Source organism: Lepidochelys kempii, chromosome 23, assembly GCF_965140285.1.
Source record: "Lepidochelys kempii isolate rLepKem1 chromosome 23, rLepKem1.hap1, whole genome shotgun sequence".
NCBI lineage: Eukaryota > Metazoa > Chordata > Testudines > Cheloniidae > Lepidochelys > Lepidochelys kempii.
The window spans coordinates 10,679,656-10,698,625 of record NC_136402.1 but is presented as its reverse complement, the minus strand read 5'-3'; the positions used below and the strand labels follow the sequence as shown (position 1 = coordinate 10,698,625).

At 55.2% G+C, this 18,970-nt stretch overlaps 1 protein-coding gene across 1 annotated transcript; it reads left to right on the top strand.

Annotated features, from left to right (window-relative positions):
• The first annotated feature begins 4,183 nt into the window (after positions 1-4,183).
• On the top strand, positions 4,184-7,821 carry LOC140901840 (uncharacterized protein ZSWIM9). The gene is made up of 3 exons (XM_073321268.2): positions 4,184-4,260; positions 5,181-5,462; positions 6,100-7,821. Exons 2-3 carry the CDS (start codon positions 5,215-5,217, stop codon positions 7,454-7,456), a joined length of 1,605 nt encoding a protein of 534 aa, XP_073177369.2. The 5' UTR covers positions 4,184-4,260; positions 5,181-5,214; the 3' UTR covers positions 7,457-7,821.
• Positions 7,822-18,970: the final 11,149 nt, after the last annotated feature.

The following is an 18,970-nucleotide window of genomic DNA, read 5'->3' as shown; positions in this document are numbered from 1 at the left end:
CACAGAACACAGGCCGTATTTACAGGATGGGGAAGCAGTGACTCTGAAAAAGACTTCATAGAATGAAGATTAGGGTTGGAAGAGACCTCTGGAGACCCCCTGCTCAAAGCAGGACCAACACCAACTAAATCATCCCTGCCAGGCCTTTGTCAAACCGGGCCTTAAAAACCTCTAAGGATGGAGATTCCATCACCTCCCTAGGTAACCCATTCCAGTGCTTCACCACCCTCCTAGTGAAATAGTGTTTCCTAATATCCCACCTAGACCTCCCCCACGGCAACTTGAGACCATTGCTCCTTGTTCTGTCATCTGCCACCACTGAGAACAGCTGAGCTCCATCCTCTTTGGAACGCCCCTTCAGGGAGTTGAAGGCTGCTATCAAATCCTGACCCCCGACTCTTCTCTTCTGCAGACTAAATAACCCCAGTTCCTTCAGACTCTCCTCGTAAGTCATGCGTCCCAGGCCCCTAATAATTTTCGTTGCCCTCCGCTGGACTCCCTCCAATTTGTCCACATCCTTTCTGTAGTGGGGGGGCCCAAAACTGGACGCAGTACTCCAGATGTGGCCTCACCAGCGGCAAATAGAGGGGAATAATCACTTCCCTCAATCTGCTGGCAATGCTCCTACTAATGCAGCCCAATATGCCATTAGTCTTCCTGGTGACAAGGGCACACTGTTGACTCATATCCAGCTTCTCATCCACTGTAATCCCCAGGTCCTTTTCTGTGAACTGCTGCTTAGCCAGTCAGTCCTCAGCCTGTAGCAGTGCATGGGATTCTTCCGTCCTAAGTGCAAGACTCTGCACTTGTCCTTGCTGAACCTCATCAGATTTCTTTTGGGCCAATCCTCCAAATTCTCTAGGTCACTCTGGACCCTATCCCTACCCTCCAGTGTATCTATCTCTACCCCAGCACATGTCATCTGCGAACTTGCTGAGGGTGCAATTCATCCCATCCTCCAGATCATTAATAAAGATGTTGAATAAAACCGGCCCCAGGACCGACCCATGGGGCACTCTGCTTGATACTGGTTGCCAACTAGACATTGAGCCATTGATCACTACCCGTTGAGACAGCTTTCTATCCACCTTATAGTCCACTCATCCAATCCATACTTTTTTAACTTGCTGGCAAGAATACTGTGGGGGACCCTATCAAAAGCTTTGCTAAAGTCAAGATATATCACATCCACTGCTTTCCCCATATCCACAGAGCCAGTTATCGCGTCATAGAAAGCTATCAGGTTGGTCAGGCATGACTTGCCCTTGGTGAATCCATGTTGACTGTTCCTGATCACCTTCCTTTCCTCCAAGTGCTTCAAAATGGATTCCTTGAGAACCTGCTCCATGATTTTTCCAGGGACTGAGGTGAGGCTGACCGGTCTGTAGTTCCCCAGGTTCTCTTTCCCTTTTTTAAAGATGGGCACTATATTTGCCTTTTTCCAATTGTCCGGGACCTCCCCCAATCGCCACATGACCTATCTTGGATAAAATACATCAGAATTATGCCATAATCATATTGTAATAATATCACTGTGAAGAATATGGGGTGCAGTGTCACAATGGGCATGTCAGACGGTATCAAAGTGCCAAATAAAGAGGTAAAATAACCCTTCCACACGTACTCAAGATTCCCATTTATGCATCCCAGGATCACATTATCCTTCTTGACCACAGTGTTGCACTAGGAGCTCATGTTCACCACCACTCCCACATCTTTTTCAGTCACTGCTTTCCAGCATAGAGTCCCCCCTCCGGTAAGTATGGCCTGCGTTCTTTGTTACTAGATGTGTACCTTTACATTTACCATATGAAAATGCATATTGTTTGCTTGCGCCCAGCTTATGAAGTGTTCCAGATTGCTCTGAACTAGTGCCCAGTCCTCTTCATTATGTACCACTCCCCCAATGTGTGTGTCATCTTCAAACTTCATCAGTGACAACTTCATGTTTTCTTCCAGGTCATTGATAAAAATGCTAAGAAACATTGAGCCAGAAACCTGTGAGACCCCACTAGAAACACTCACTCAATGATTCCCCATTTACAATTATATTTTTAGATCTATCAGTTAGCTGCTTTTTAATCTACTTAATGTGTGCCATGTTAATTTTATATCATTCTAGATTTAAATCAAAATGTGCTGTACCAAGTCAAAGGCCTTAGAGATGTCTAAGTATATTACATCAACACTATTACCTGGATTTGTGCTGGAAATGGCCCAACTTGATTATCATACACATTGTAAGGAGAGTGATCACTTTAGATAAGCTATTACCAGCAGGAGAGTGGGGTAGGAGGAGGTATTTTTTCATGCTTTGTGCGTATAAAAAGATCTTCTACACTTTCCACAGTATGCATCCGATGAAGTGAGCTGTAGCTCACGAAAGCTTATGCTCAGATAAATTGGTTAGTCTCTAAGGTGCCACAAGTACTCCTTTTCTTTTTGTGAATACAGACTAACACGGCTGTTACTCTGAAACCTACTATTACCTTTATGAATCACACTTGTAATTGCAACAAAACCGATACCAAGTTAGTTTGACAGGATCTATTTTCCATCAACCCATATTGACTGGCATCAATTACATTACCGTTGTTTAATTCTTCATTAATCAAATCCCGTATCAACTTCTCCCTTATCTACCCTGGGATCTATCTCAGAATGACAGGCCTATAATTACCTAAGTCATCTCTTTTACCGTTTTTAAATATTGTCACAACATTAGCTTTCTTCCAATCTTCTGGTATTTCCACACTGCTCCAGGACTTACTGAAAACCAACATTAATGGTCCAGGAAGCTCCTCAGCCGGCTCTTTTAAAACTCTTGGATGCCAGTTACCTGGACCTGCTGATTTTAAAATGTCTAACTTTAGTAGTTGCTGTTTAACATCCTCCTGAGATACTAGTGGAATGGAAAGAGTGTTATCATATGATATGACTTCATTATCTGTTTTTATAGCTAGGTTTAGGGAAAGGCTAGAATTAGGGTGAAGGGCAGTTTTCAGATTAGATTTAAGGTTAGTTGTCTAAACTGAATGTATTTCCAATATAAAGTTCACAAAATTGTTTAGTTTATTATTTTAAATAGATTTTGCCTTAAATGGTGAGATTTAGCCACCATTTGCAGATAGCGCACACATACACCCACCATACTCTCTAACACACACCTAGTACACCTAACACGTACACAGTCCCACTAACACTCTCTCACTCCCACTTGACCAGTCCTGGCTTCCTGCCCTTTACATGATCCAGTTCTGATGCTGTCATGCAACTCCCATCTCTTCCCTGGATCTGCTGCTCCTCAGGGTGTGGCAGAGGTGGTGGCGGGGGCAATCAGATCCCCCTGGAGCTAACACTAACCAATGAACAAGGCTTCACATCCAACCACCCTTGTCTTTATTAGGGTGTGAAATGGGTCAGGGCCCACAGTGCCAAACCTAACCTATATCCTCGCGCCCATACCCTGAGGGGTTAGGGCTAGAGTTAGGGATGGGTTATAGTTACGGATATGATTTTGTCACGGTAAAATTAAACAAAATTCCTGGTGCGGTCACGGGAAAACTGTACAAAACCAGGGTCTGGCGACGGCGGGGCTGAAGCGGAGCCCCGCCGCCCAGGGCTGAAGCCGGAGAGGGGCTGAAGCTGACGGAAGAAGTCACAGAGATCTGCGACCAGGTCAGCTCCTTCGCTGGGGTTCGGTCTCGGAGGGGCGTTCGAAGCGGGTTCGGATCAGGGTGCGGGCCCGGGCCAGGTGCAGGTTTAAGGCGAGAGCTCGTTCTGGGTTAGCCGGATAAACGAATGGGTTTCCCACAGGAAAAGTCCCAAACCTTCGAGTTGATTAGACAGATTTTTGGGTGGAATGGCCAGATCTGGCCACCGTTTGGTGAGAGCAGCCTCACCCCCCAGGCCGCCCACCCACGGACACCCGCCCGGCACACCCACTCGTGCCCGCGTGTGCACAACGCACAGCCCCGGGCACACGCGGACACAGCCCCACAACTCCCCCGCGCCCCCAGTCCTGCCTCCCGGCCCGCTCCGGGGTGCAGCCCAGACGCTGCCCCCCCCCCCGCCCGGTCCGAGCCCCCGGCCCCGCCCGGCCCCGGAGAGACGCCCCCGCCCCCGCCCCCGGGCCACGCGCGGTGCACGCTGGGACACCGAGGCATTGTCCTGTCCCGGCTCCCGGCCGCCGCGCGCGCGGTGCATTGTGGGGGAGGAGCCCCGCTGCCCGGGCCCCCGGGACGGGAGGGAGCTCGGCAGGTACCGGGGGCCGGGTCCGTTGCACCGGGAGCGTCGGGGGTTGGGGCCATGGCAAGGGGACCGCGTCGGAGGGGCCGGGCCCATTGCCCAAAGGGGGGCCCGGGGAGCGTCGGGGGGGGGCCGGGCCCGTTGCCCAAAGGGGGGCCCGGGGAGCGTCGGGGGGGGGCCGGGCCCGTTGCCCAAAGGGGGGCCCGGGGAGCGTCGGGGGGGGGGGGCCGGGCCCGTTGCCCGGAGGGGGGCCCGGGGAGCGTCGGGGGGGGGGGGCCGGGCCCGTTGCCCGGAGGGGGGCCCGGTGGGGAGCGTCGGGGGGGGGGGGCGGGCCCGTTGCCCGGAGGGGGGCCCGGTGGGGAGCGTCGGGGGGGGGGCGGGCCCGTTGCCCGGAGGGGGGCCCGGTGGGGAGCGTCGGGGGGGGGCGGGCCCGTTGCCCGGAGGGGGGCCCGGTGGGGAGCGTCGGGGGGGGGGCGGGCCCGTTGCCCGGAGGGGGGCCCGGTGGGGAGCGTCGGGGGGGGGCGGGCCCGTTGCCCGGAGGGGGGCCCGGTGGGGAGCGTCGGGGGGGGGCGGGCCCGTTGCCCGGAGGGGGGCCCGGTGGGGAGCGTCGGGGGGGGCCGGGCCCGTTGCCCGGAGGGGGGGCCCGGGGAGCGTCGGGGGGGGCCGGGCCCGTTGCCCGGAGGGGGGGCCCGGGGAGCGTCGGGGGGGGCGGGCCCGTTGCCCGGAGGGGGGCCCGGTGGGGAGCGTCGGGGGGGCCGGGCCCGTTGCCCGTCGTGGGGCTGGTCCCATTGCCCGGAGCGGGGTATGGGGAGTGTCGGGAGGCTGGGACCTGGCAGCAGGAAGGGGCCAGGCAGGGCAGGCTGGTTCGGGGTGGACGGGAGGCTGCATTTCCCCCCTGCCCAGCTGACGCTGTCTTGTGTCCCCTGTGGCAGTGGCTCCCCACGCCCACCCTCTGCCCGCAGGGCCATGGGGGACCTGGGCCTGGGCCAGGAGTTCCACACGTGGCATCAGTTCAGCAGCTTCTTCGACGACTGGTGCGAGAAGCACAAGGTGTTATTCATCATCGCCAGCCTTAAGCCGCTGATCTCGCTGCGCCAGAACCCGCTGCACTACCAGCCCAGCCTGGCCGCCACCCTGCGCTTCCGCTTCGTCCGCCTCATCTGCAAGCACAGCGGCACCTACGTGGGCCAGAGCACCGTGCAACGCAACCGGCTGTGAGTGGGGCGCCTTAGGGCTCGCTGCGGCGCTGTGCCCCCCAACTAAGTCCATACTCTGCAGCATTTAGGTTCTGCTGGCAGATCTTGCCTGCCGCTATCTTGACTCTGCTGTTACATGGCGCTCTGCTCTCCCCCAGTGCGGCTGGGGGCCTGTCATGTTCCCCTGGCTGTGGTGGTGGAGGGGGCCCTGCCTGGGCCTGGGGGAGCTGCCATTAGCCTTGCCAGGGGATTGCTGTGCATTACTGGGTTGCGTTTGGCCTCGCCAGTAGGTCTCCAGGCTGGGCCATGACCAGTGTTAATTGTGCTGGTGATGGGGCTCCCTGGCATGCCCTGGAGGCAGCAGTTTGCAGCCTGAGCCCCTCTCCCTGGTTCTGTGCTCTGTGGCACCTGGCAACATCGCCCCATGGGGCCACAGCCCCTCTCCATTTAGTCCCCCCAGGTCAAGGGATGGGTTGGGCACAAGGTGCCAATGTGGGCAGCTTGTCGGAGTGACTTCCACTGCCCACATCATTGGCAACAGCGGGTGATGTCTATCTGCTTCAGGCTCACCCCTTCTGCCAGACCCTAGAGGCTGTCCCTCCCCCCCACCCCCATATGGCTGTCCCATGCTGACCCCTCTGTTTCCCCTCCCCAGCAGCGAGAAGATCGACTGCCCGGCCTCCATCACACTGCGACTGGGCCCCAAGAAGGACCGGCTGGTGGTGATTGAGGCCAGCCTGGAGCACAACCACAAGTTGTCAGAGGTGGAGTTTGCTCACTACTTCAAGCGTCACCAGCTGGAGGCCAGCATGGGGCTGCCCATCCGCATCACCAACAGCGTGTCCAAGCGGTTCCTGGCACCTGACCTGATCTGGAACCTGGAGGACTACAGCAAGGCCAAGGACAAGGGCATGTGCGAGCTGCTGAGCCAGCTGGATGGCCTCTTCAAGAGCGACCCGGGCGCCAAGGTCAAGCTGGTCTTCCAGGAGGACGTGGCCGTGCTCAACAGCATCTTCCTGGCCACATCGCACATGCGGGGGCTGGTGCAGCGCTTCCCCCGCTGCCTCTACATGGACAAGGCGGCCTGCATCAACAGTGAGTTCGAGCTCTACTCGGTGCTCTGCCAGGATGGCAACGGGCGGGGCCGCGAGTGCGCCTACTGCGTGGCCCGCCGGGGCGTGCCCGATCTGGTCATCTTCATCGTGGCCTCCCTGGTGCAGAGCGCACCTGACATCAAGCTGAAGGTGAAGTGTCTGACTGTGGGGGCGGGCATCACGGATGTGGACGCGGTGGAGGAAGTGCTGCCTTGTGCTCGGGTGCAGATCTGCCGGCTGCAGGTGCTGGAGGCGCTGTACCGCAAGGCGCGCGAGCTGGCCGTGCCCAAGGAGGACAAGGTGCGCAACCTGCTGCACAACATGGCCAACGCCAGCTCGCCCCGCGTCTACAGCCAGTACCTGAGCGACCTGGAGGATGTGGCGCCGCTGCCCTTCCTGCAGTACTACCTGGAGCACTGGCACCATAACAAGGGCACGTGGGCGGAGTGCTGGGCCTTCGAGCGCAACTGCGACTGCCCGTTCCTGGAGCACATGAGCTTCCACCAGCAGAAGCTGCGCTCAGTGCTGAGCCCGCCCCTGGGGCTGGCGGCCTGCGTGCGGGGGCTGCTGGAGCTGCAGGCGCTGCGGGTGGAGATGGCGGCGCTCAATGAAGAGCGGGTGTCGGAGCTGTACCGGGCCGTGTGTCCGCCCGACAGTGCTGCGCTCATCGCTGAGGAGCTTGGCCTGGCCAAGCACGCCAACTACCATGTCAAGGAGGTGCCCGAGGGCTTCCTGCTGGATGGCGGCATCTGCTCCTTCCTGGTGAGCCGTGACCTGGCCGCCTGCTCCTGCTCCATATACGTCTCAAGCCGCCGGCCCTGCCGCCACCTTTTCGCCACCCGCCTCTGGACTGGGCAGCCCCTCTACGACCCCGGCTTGCTGCACGCCTCATCGGGAAGCGAGGGGCAGGACACCTAACGCCAGAGGCGCAGCCCAGACTGGCACCTCCTAGCCCTGGGGCATGGCATGGCCCCACTCAGCTGCCTCCTAGTGCTGGGGGTGCTGCACAGACTGGCACCTTCTAGCACAGGGGTGCTGCACCCCCCGCCAGCCACTTCCTAGCCCCTGGGTGCCACGTGGACCGACAGCCTCCGAGCTGCTCCCACAGCACCGCTCTGGGGGTGGAGAGGAGGAGGTTCCTGTGGGCGGAGGAGAGAACTGTCTGCCCACAGGTCCAGAGTATGGGACTGGGGGGGACGTGTGGGAAGGGCAAGTCCCCACAGCACAAGGCTGGGGGAGCGAGGCCTCAGGACAGTGAGAAGGGGCATGGGGGTGCCTGGGAGGGTCAGGGAATGGGGGGTGGGTCTGGTTGTGGACGTGACTCTTTATAAACTTCCCATCAATAAAATGCCTTTGGGAAAGCGCTGTCTGTGACACGGTCCAGCCAGGGGTGGGGGCTCCCTGTCCTGTCCTCAGAGCCCCGCCCCTGCCCAGGGAAACAGACTCCTGGGAGAGAGAGGTTACCTCTGCAGGGGCAGTGCACCTCAGCTGGGATTGACAGCGACACTGGCCAGGTTTGTGAAAGCTGTCGGGTTTGTTACTCAGCGGCACACAGCACAGGCCATCCTTGGCTCAGAACAGAGAGCTGGAGGTTAAAGCAGAGCCCATTCTGGTCAGCCCAGAGCTCAGCCGAGCTGTAGGGAACCCCATTGTTTCAGCTCTGTCTCCCCCCGTCTGACTGCCTTGGTCAGTTCCCAGGGGAGAGTCCCAATTCGTTCCAGCAGCCAGCCCTTGTCCCCCACCTCCCCAGTCTGTGCCCAGATTCCCTCTGGGGCGTTGGGTGCTAGGTGTCCCTGTCCTGGGGACTGGGTTTGCCATTGTCTTAACGGACGATTGGCCTTTCAGTGACCCATCTTAGCTCAGGCAGCTGGATGCCTTCCTACCTATGTCTCTTAGGGCATGTCTACACTGCAGTTGGACACCCGCAACTGGCCTGTGCCAGCTGACTCCAGCTACGTGCCTGTTCAATTGTAGTTTAGGCTTCTGGGCTTGGGTGAGCTCTGGGCCCCTCCCACCCTGCAGGGTAATGCAGTTCAACAGCTGAGTCAGCTGGCAGGGGCCAGACGTGGGGGTGTCGTGTGGACATACTCTTAGGAGGCCCTGAGAGCAAACAATCCCCACCATAATGATGTGACAGAGAGGGGAAACTGAGGCCCATATTGTGGTCAAATATTACAGGACATTCCCACTTTGTCCCAGGGACTTCACCATGGCCCCCTGTCCAGCGAGAGGCCAGCCCCACATTCAGCCTGTGGTGCCAGCGGGGGCAGCCTGACAGCCCTTCAGCATACCCCATGGATGAGCCCTGAGCTCTTGTCATTGCTTTGTCTTGGTCCCAGAATGTCCTGGGGCCTGCAGAGGGAGCAGGAGCAAGGAGTGGGAGCCCTCAGCTGGCCTCACGGGGGACCCTGGGAATATCAGCTCCTCTGCCTGAGGCAGCAGGGGCGACTCTCCACCCCAGCCTGGTTGCCAGCCCCACCCGCATCCAGGCAAGGGCAGGTGGGTTCTGGTCATGGTATTGGCCTGCTCCCGTTGAGGGCAGCCCTTGAGGGTGGTGGTACCCAAGGGGAGAGCCCCTGCCCACAGGGCCTGCTCCGTGTGTGGCCAGGGAACGAGAGGAGCCCCATTTGCCAGAGGGGGAATGGGATGGGAGCAGGTCATGGGGTCACTATCACTGTGACCTTGCACCCCTCTCATGCCCAAGATCTGCAAGTACCACTCAATCGTGACCCAAGCCCAACTGACCCAGTGCCTCCCACCCCACTAGATAACCACTCCCATTCCACAGCCAGCAATAGAACCGGGGAGTCCTGGCTCTCCCCCCCCCGCCCCATAATTGACAGCAATGAGCGCAAGGCGATCATTGTGCTATAGGGACAATTGATAAAGGGGGACTAGTCACCCCTGGGGGGTGTCCCGCTGGGCTCTGGTCTCGACCCAGGGTTGGGCAATGGCTGTATTGTTGAGCTGGAAGGAAAGATAGGCCCATTGCTGGTGAAGCCTACAGGTGAGACAGTGCGGGAGTGGTGAGTAACGCAGGGGACACACAGTGCTGCAGGGTGAGCTGCATCGTTGGTACAGTGTGTGCATCCAAACAGCATGCACCTCAACATGGCCAGGGGCAAGGGCACACATCTAGGAACCAAGAGGAGGGGTCACGTGCCGGATGTGGGGCTTGTGTCCTGGAGAGCAGGGATACTGCAAAGGATGGCAGGGTCCTATTGGAATTGAACTGCCCAAGGCTCCCAGCGTGGGCTGTGTCTAAGAGGGTGAGTGCATGGCTGGGCTGGATCAGCAGGGGGAGGGGATCATGTTAGTGAGACTGGTACTGGGTACAGTGTATATTCATAAAAAGAAAAGGAGGACTTGTGGCACCTTAGAGACTAACCAATTTATTAGAGCATAAGCTTTCGTGAGCTACAGCTCACTTCTTCAGATGCATATCGTGGAAACTGCAGCAGGCTTTATATATACACAGAGAATATGAAACAATACCTATTCCCACCCCACTGTCCTGCTGGTAATAGCTTATCTAAAGTGATTTCCAGCACAAATCCAGGTTTTCTCACCCTCCACCCCCCCACACAAATTCACTCTCCTGCTGGTGATAGCCCATCCAAAGTGATAACTCTTTACACAATGTGCATGACAATTAAGCTGGGCTATTTCCTGCATAAATCCAGGTTCTCACATCCCCCCCACCCCCATACACACACAAACTCACTCTCCTGCTGGTAATAGCTCATCCAAACTGACCACTCTTCAAGTTAAAATCCAAGTTAAACCAGAACATCTGGGGGTGGGGGGGTAGGAAAAAACAAGAGGAAACAGGCTACCTTGCATAATGACTTAGCCACTCCAAGTCTCTATTTAAGCCTAAATTAATAGTATCCAATTTGCAAATGAATTCCAATTCAGCAGTTTCTCGCTGGAGTCTGGATTTGAAGTTTTTTTGTTTTAAGATAGCGACCTTCATGTCTGTGATCGCGTGACCAGAGAGATTGAAGTGTTCTCCGACTGGTTTATGAATGTTATAATTCTTGACATCTGATTTGTGTCCATTTATTCTTTTACGTAGAGACTGTCCAGTTTGACCAATGTACATGGCAGAGGGGCATTGCTGGCACATGATGGCATATATCACATTGGTGGATGTGCAGGTGAACGAGCCTCTGATAGTGTGGCTGATGTTATTAGGCCCTGTGATGGTGTCCCCTGAATAGATATGTGGGCACAGTTGGCAACGGGCTTTGTTGCAAGGATAAGTTGCAACAAAGCCCGTTGCCAACTGTGCCCACATATCTATTCAGGGGACACCATCACAGGGCCTAATAACATCAGCCACACTATCAGAGGCTCGTTCACCTGCACATCCACCAATGTGATATATGCCATCATGTGCCAGCAATGCCCCTCTGCCATGTACATTGGTCAAACTGGACAGTCTCTACGTAAAAGAATAAATGGACACAAATCAGATGTCAAGAATTATAACATTCATAAACCAGTCGGAGAACACTTCAATCTCTCTGGTCACGCGATCACAGACATGAAGGTCGCTATCTTAAAACAAAAAAACTTCAAATCCAGACTCCAGCGAGAAACTGCTGAATTGGAATTCATTTGCAAATTGGATACTATTAATTTAGGCTTAAATAGAGACTTGGAGTGGCTAAGTCATTATGCAAGGTAGCCTGTTTCCTCTTGTTTTTTCCTACTCCCCCCCCCCAGATGTTCTGGTTTAACTTGGATTTTAACTTGAAGAGTGGTCAGTTTGGATGAGCTATTACCAGCAGGAGAGTGAGTTTGTGTGTGTATGGGGGTGGGGGGGATGTGAGAACCTGGATTTATGCAGGAAATAGCCCAGCTTAATTGTCATGCACATTGTGTAAAGAGTTATCACTTTGGATGGGCTATCACCAGCAGGAGAGTGAATTTGTGTGGGGGGGTGGAGGGTGAGAAAACCTGGATTTGTGCTGGAAATCACTTTAGATAAGCTATTACCAGCAGGACAGTGGGGTGGGAATAGGTATTGTTTCATATTCTCTGTGTATATATAAAGCCTGCTGCAGTTTCCACGATATGCATCTGAAGAAGTGAGCTGTAGCTCACGAAAGCTTATGCTCTAATAAATTGGTTAGTCTCTAAGGTGCCACAAGTCCTCCTTTTCTTTTTGCGAATACAGACTAACACGGCTGTTACTCTGAAACCTGTATATTCATAGTTTCACACAGTTTAAGGCCAAATGGGCTCATCTGTTCTAATCTGCATGGCCCAGGTGTTACACTGCACACAGATACCCCTGGACTGAGCCCAGGGACTTCAGTCAGATGAAAGCATTTCAGTCCTCGGGGCACTGATTTCTGTGTGTCAGGCAGAGAGGTGAGACTGAGGGCAATGGCAGGGAATTGATCAGGTGAGATCTGCCCAATGGATCCCAGCAGGTAACCCATGCCTCAGGCTGTAGAGGAGGGTGAAACCCCCCCAAAGCCCCTGCCAGTCTGACCTGGTGGGAAATTCCCATCTGATCCCAAATCAGGTGACCCACATATGAGAGCGAGATAGCACTCAGGCAGCTAGACAGAGGATGTCCTCATTGCAAACAAGACAGGGACGAGTGGGAAGGGGTTGGAGAAGAGCTACAAGAAGGGGGAGCTGGGAACCTGCCGGGCAGGTAGAGGCTGAAGGATCTCAGTGGATTCAGCATCTCCGTGCTGCTGGGTACCTGCCCGGGGAGGAGATTTCAGAGAGCAGGGGGCTCTGTGCTCCCCCAGCAAAGGCAAAGCCTGGCTGGAGCTGAAGCTGGATAATCCCAGACTATCAATAAGAGGCTAATGTTTACCAGGGAGAGGAACTGACAGAACAACTGGCCTGGAACATGGGAGATTCTGCATCCCGGGCAGTCAGTACATCAGGACCACATGTATTTGCTGTAGCCCTGTCAGAGGTCAGTAGGCAGGGCTCACTGGTCGGGTTTGCCCAACCTGGGTGATGCAGAAACCAGACTGGGCCCCTTCTGGCCTTATAGTCCATTAACTGAAGACACTCACAGGCTGTGTCTAACACCGCAGACTGTTACACAAGGCATACAACTGCTAAAGTCCACGCACGTTGCACGAGGCATACAACTGCTGAAGTCTGTATATTGCTCGGGCGGGTGCATACTTGGCTGCTTGTGTTGGTGCTCCACATACCCCACAGGAGTGCTTGTGTCGCTGCACAGTGTGGTGCACCACGGGCAGGTATCCCACGGCCATGAGCTGCTGTCTGGCACAATGCCTTTTGGGAAATTTTCACAATCTATTGTGGGACAGGTATGACTTGCGCAGGGATCTGGGAACTAGGGGGTCAAGTTCCCAGCTTGCAACTTTCTCCATCCCATAATGCCATCCATATCCCATCATTTTCCTGTCTTTTTTTAAAAATCCCCAAACCCTTTTGTCACTCTTCTGTCTCTGCCGTCTGTGAGGGAAGCACGGAGCCTGCAGCGCTCTGCACTGTTCTCATGAACATTACAAACCCAGGATGTGCAGTTCTGTATGTGCAAACCGGCAGGAAGAGCCGCAATAATGGGGGACGTGAGATTTCTTCAAGGACACTTTGCTGAGGGACAGCAACAAACAGTTCAGGATTGTTTGTGGCATTCACAGCGGAGCACTGCTTCCAGGCCCGAGAAATGAGCACCGACTGGTGGCATCGCATTGTAATGCAGGTTGGGACGACGAGCAGTGGCTGCAGAACTTTCAGGTGGGAAAGGCCACGTTCCTGGATCTATGTGCTGAGCATGCCCCAGCCCCCCCGTGCAGGGACACCAGAATGAGGGCTGCACTGACAATGGAGAAGTGTGTGGAGATCACGCTCTGGACTCTTGCAATGCTGGATTGCTGCCGGTCAGTGGGAATCATTCTGGAGTTGGAAAATCCACTATGGGGGGTGATGGGCCTCAGGGTCCTGCTGCACCCATCCCAGAAAAGGAGCAGTAGAGGAGTCCTCCAAGTAAGGTACCAATTTAAAGACTGCAGACACACCCAACCAGGAAGGAAGGTGGGCGCCACGTCATTACATGGGTCATTGTCATGTGGCGTGTAGGGCTGTTACTTGTCTCCTGCTGCACAGGACTGTGGCTCTCAGCAATGTGCGGGACATAGAGGATGGATTTACAGCAATGGGGTTCCAAAACTGCAGTGGGGTGATAGACAACATGTACATCCCTATTTTGGCACCAGCCTGCCTTGTCACAGGGGACATCAACAGAAAGGGCTTTTTTATGATTGTGCAAGTGTTGGGTGGATCATCAGTGTAGGCTGGTCAGGGAAGGAGCATGACGCACATGTCTTTAAGAACACAGGACAGTGCAGAAAGCTGCAAGCAGGGACTTTCTTTCCTGACTGGCAGATTACCGTTGGCGATCTTGAAATGCCAATAATGATCCTGGGGGACCAGCCTGTCGGAGAGAGAGAGAGAGCCTGAAGTTCTGGGCTCAGTATAAGATTTGAGGCCTGAACCAGAGACTGAGTCAAAGTTAGGCCCTGTGTTAAAGTAGCTGTTTACGAGTTTACTGTATGATCTTGGCAAAAATATCACTAGTGTTGCTAAAATACAGGCCCCCCCTGAGAAGCAACAGATACAAGGTATGTGTGAAAACACACTCCAGACGATTAGTCCAGGGCCATCCTGAGCTAACACCAGACCAGGATGTTTTGTCCCAGGAACCTGGAGCATGATACCAGGGGAGGTAAGAAGCAGATGTCCTGAACCGGGGAGAGTTGTTTGTCTCAGTCTATAAATACTGGGGTGCCTCGCTTTATCTCTTTGTGCGGCCTGTGGGAGAGCAGAAATTCCTCCAACTGACTGAATCGCTCCTTGCCACAGGGCACTCGTGTTAGCATGCCTGTAGCTCCTATGGGGTGCTAGGATTGTGTCTTGAGGGCACTAAACCTGGCCGAGTGCCTTTGTCAGAGAGCAGTGCTGGTAGTCATTCTTGAATAACACCGAGGTCTGTGGAATTAGCTAGGGGGAGTTTATGCTTGCATTGAGAACACTGGCTTTTTTACGGCAAAGACATGGAGCAGCTGTAACAACTCAAAGCAGCCCTGGACTGTGTCACCACAGCAACGACACTTCAGCCTTCCGCATTTGACAACACAGCCTAGCCCCGGCTCATAAAGCCATACAGCGGCTGCATCGACAGCGCCAAGGAAGGGTTCAACTTTTTTCCGCTCAGCAATTGCAGAATGACAGCTGAATGTGCTTTTGGTAGATAGGGCGCTGGCATTGTTTACTCAGTAAGTTGGATCTCCGTGCAAGAAATACCCCTGTGGCTTACAGCTGCCTGCTGTGTCCTGTGAGGTGAAGGGGGGAAAGCTGCCGGCAGGGTGAAGGGCAGAGCTGGGGTGGCTCTCTGTTGAGCTTGAACAGCCAGACACAAGGGCCAGTACAAGAGCCCAGCATGGAGCTGTGCAGTTGAGGGAGGCTTTGAAAGCACTGTAACGGTTAGCCACAGCAGCGTTCTGTGTGGAGTGTTTTCGGGCCTAGCGCTTTGAGTGCTGCTAGGACCTGCATCATGCTTGCTGGACATATAGAGATGTGGCTAGGTGCCTTTCTGGAGTTGTGAACTCGGCGGCGCTTGCTGCATGTGTCCAAGTCCTGCTTGCTTTGAGGGCCATTCTGCAATAAGTGTCATGAACTAATAAAGAAAACTTGATTTTCCAAAATTAGAACTTTATCGAGTGGGTAAAAAACAGTGCAGAAAATCAATGGGCAAAGAAACCCGCAGGCCATGTTAGACCCATTTTTAACATAGCTTAATGGGGTGAAAATGTAAAATTAGAAAGGAAGTAAACATTACTGTCCATTTGAGTGCACATATGCTGCCCGTTGTGGGTACGCATACAGCAGCTGGGGCAAGCCGTGGTTTTCCTCCCTGTCCCCCGGTGTGGCGTAGTAGGGGTAAGGATGCGGCCTGTGGTGTCCCATGATATGGTGAGGGGTGTGGGGAGCACTGACTGGAGGTCTCCAAGGACTGCAAAGGGTGGAGAGTCAGATTGTTGGATCTGCAGCGTTTGGTTTGTTACCTACCTGAGAAGTCCAATTATGTCCTGGTGCAGTTGCCTCTCCTTGTCTTGTTGGCACTCCTGGGCTGTTCTTCTGTCTGCTCTTTCCTTCTCCAGGCTGTCTGTCAAGTGGGCCATCCAGGGCCTTTATTCACAGTCCAAGGCAGCAGTGGCTGCAGGGTCTCAGTGAATGTGTCCTCGCTAGTCCTCTTCTTCCTTTGCCTCAAGGATGCAATGGCAGCAGCTATGATGAAAACAATCACCGTACCCCTGGATTTACAGTCACAAGGGAACTATATGTCTCCAACCTCCCTTCTCTTACTCCCATAAACCCTTTTAACAAGACATGCCTATCAACACTTGAGCTTTGGAGCGCCTCGGCACAGCACTGCTCTCCAGCCCCAGCCCTAGTGAGTATGGCCTGCTGGGGGGTGGGGGGAAGGATTTTCTCTGACATGATGATGTAAAATTTTGGTCCCTATTCCACAGGTATGAGTACAGGGCAATGGCACTGAATACTGGCACTGTTTTCCACAGGCGGTGGTGATCTTAGCTGATCTCTCACTCCTGAGGGTCACAAAGCACAGAGATCTCAGCTGCTGCTCGTGTCCTGAAGCCACCCAGGCCCATATGCCAATAGCCTGTGTACTGCGATGGTGCCAGTCGAACGCATTGCAGAGTGGCATGGGATAGTGTCCTACGGTGGGGGAAGAAACAAGGCAGCCCTCTCTAGAAACCTTTGGGAGAGGATTGCAGAGAATCTGCATGAACCTTTCCTGGAGATCTCTCAGGAGGATCCCAGGGTCATAAAGCGTTCCTCATGACCCCGCCTACAACCCAACAGGAGAATGAAAAGCAGATGCCAGCCCAACCTCTGTTTGTTGCACCACTACCTCTTCTCGTGAGAGTCAAACAAGGAAACATCAATACATGTGTCAGGTTAACTTGGGGAAGGGCCGGGCACCATCTTTAAACTTAAACACTGTAAGGGAAAATGCATGCATGTGCTTCCCTGCGTTCCCCTCCCCTCATCCGTGCTTGACTGGCGGGACTGGCTAGACTGTGGTCCTGGCTTGCAGCTTGGCTGGAGTCCTCTGGTGCGTCTCCCCCTCCTCCTCACTCTTCTCTGTCTCGGGCTCCTCCAAAGTAACCCCAGCATGCTGGTGGGGTCTCCGCCATGGTTCCCTACAGAAGTGGCAGGTGGGCAGCACTAGATTGACAGTTGGCCTCCCTGGTCTTGTGGTATCCCTGGCGAAATTCCTTTGATTTCACGTTGCACTGCTGCTGATCCCTGTCGTACCGCTGTGCAATCTGGGTGTAGATGTCCATGTTTCTGCAGCTGTTCTGTAGCTATGTATGCACAGTCTCTTCTCCCCACAGGCCCAGGAGATCCACTATTTCCTGTCTGCTCCAGGCAGGAGCGTGGAGCTGGTGTAATTCACCTCTGGCATGGCTTGTTGTGCACCTGTATGTAACAACGGTGAGCGGAGAAGTGTGCTTGCCAAGCTGGGCTGTCAGGAAAAGGCATTTCAAAACCGGAAGTGGGGAGATGGCTTCTGGTCTCTGCGAGCCCACGTCCTGGGCAGTGGAGTTCACAGTTATGAGCAGGGCAGTCACTGTCACAGGGAATTGGACATGGTGGGGCAGCTCCTAGAGGACTGCTGGGGTCAACAAGCGTCATGTAGCGTGTATGTTTGCACTGCATCAGCCTCAGCAGGTCTGCTCCATGCTGTTGGGGGACATGGGTTGGCTACTCACAGTAACAGGGCACACATGTCGGCGGGGGCCACACGTGCAAAAATGGGTTGACGCAAGGCATCTTCTGTCAGCCTAACTTTGTAGTGCAGACCAGGCCTCAGAGGGCACGTGCATTTCCTCATTCCACCCCAGCATTGTGTAGCCTCGGGGTGCCTTCCATCCAGCCTCAGTGCCCTTATTCCCCCGACAAGGAGAGGTTGCAAGCCAGCCGATCTTTGCCCACAGGTGTTATGCTAGTCTCTAAATCCCAACTCTGTCTTTAGGCCTTTCCCATGGGTCCCTGGCGCTGTGCTCTCAGCATGGCCATACACTTGCTGTGTTGTCACGCCTTACGGCAGTGCCCAGATGGGAACGATACAGAGCTCCTGGTATGGGTCCCGCAACGGGACTTGGGGAACCAGCTTTCTACTCACTAGCCCTGCTCTCCCCTTGGCACTGGGCCAGTGTCACAACTGATCAGCCAGCCCAGTCCATAGATGCTGTCTGCTCTATGCAGGGATGACAATGCCAGGACACACACTGTTATCCCTCTGTGGTGCTGCATCCACACTAGAGTTGGCCTCTCTGTACCAGACGAGGGTAAAAGCTCTACAGTCCGTGGGCAGAGGCTTCCAACTCCCTAGAGACCCTGCTGCAGCTTCTCCCACCCTGTCATTGCTCCCTAGAGGGATAGGAGGACTTGTGGCACCTTAGAGATTAACCAATTCATTTGAGGATAAGCTTTCGTGAGCTTAGTAACACCCATTGTTTCATGTTCTCTGTATATATAAAATCCCCCTACTGTATTTTGCACGGCATGCATCCGATGAAGTGAGCTGTAGCTCACGAAAGCTCATGCTCTAATAAATTGGTTAGTCTCTCAGGTGCCACAAGTCCTCCTGTTCTTTTTGCGAATACAGACTAACACGGCTGCTACTCTGAAACCTAGAGGGTTTGGAGGCTACACGGCATTGGGGAGCTGGGGGAGGGCTGGGGGAGGGCTACAGCAGTGCCTTGTGGGAACTGGGGCTGGATGGCAGCTTGTAGTGTATCCTGGAGACTGGCAGGGGGCGAGGGCTGCAGTGCCTTGTGGGGAGTTTAAGGCCGCGGTGCATGGTGGGAAGCGGGGGCTGGGCGAGGGCTGCGGAGCACTGTGGGGGCGGGTTAGGGGGCTGGGTCGGCAGTGCAGGGGGGGGACCCTTGAGGGGAGGGCCGCGGTGCATGGTGGGAAGCGGGGGCTGGGCGAGGGCTGCAGTGCATTGTGGGGCGGGTTAGGGGGCTGGGTCGGCAGTGCAGGGGGGGACCCTAGAGGGGAGGGCCGCGGTGCATGGTGGGAAGCGGGGGCTGGGCGAGGGCTGCAGTGCATTGTGGGGCGGGTTAGGGGGCTGGGTCGGCAGTGCAGGGGGGAACCCTTGAGGGGAGGGCCGCGGTGCATGGTGGGAAGCGGGGGCTGGGCGAGGGCTGCGGAGCACTGTGGGGCGGGTTAGGGGGCTGGGTCGGCAGTGCAGGGGGGGGACCCTTGAGGGGAGGGCCGCGGTGCATGGTGGGAAGCGGGGGCTGGGCGAGGGCTGCAGTGCATTGTGGGGCGGGTTAGGGGGCTGGGTCGGCAGTGCAGGGGGGGGACCCTTGAGGGGAGGGCCGC

Bases quoted from the DNA above. Each gene is read 5' to 3' on its own strand.
- LOC140901840 (XM_073321268.2), top strand. From the start codon at position 5,215: ATGGGGGACCTGGGCCTGGGCCAGGAGTTCCACACGTGGCATCAGTTC. The intron at 5,463-6,099 runs GTGAGTGGGGCG...TCCCCTCCCCAG, and splicing joins ACCGTGCAACGCAACCGGCT to CAGCGAGAAGATCGACTGCC.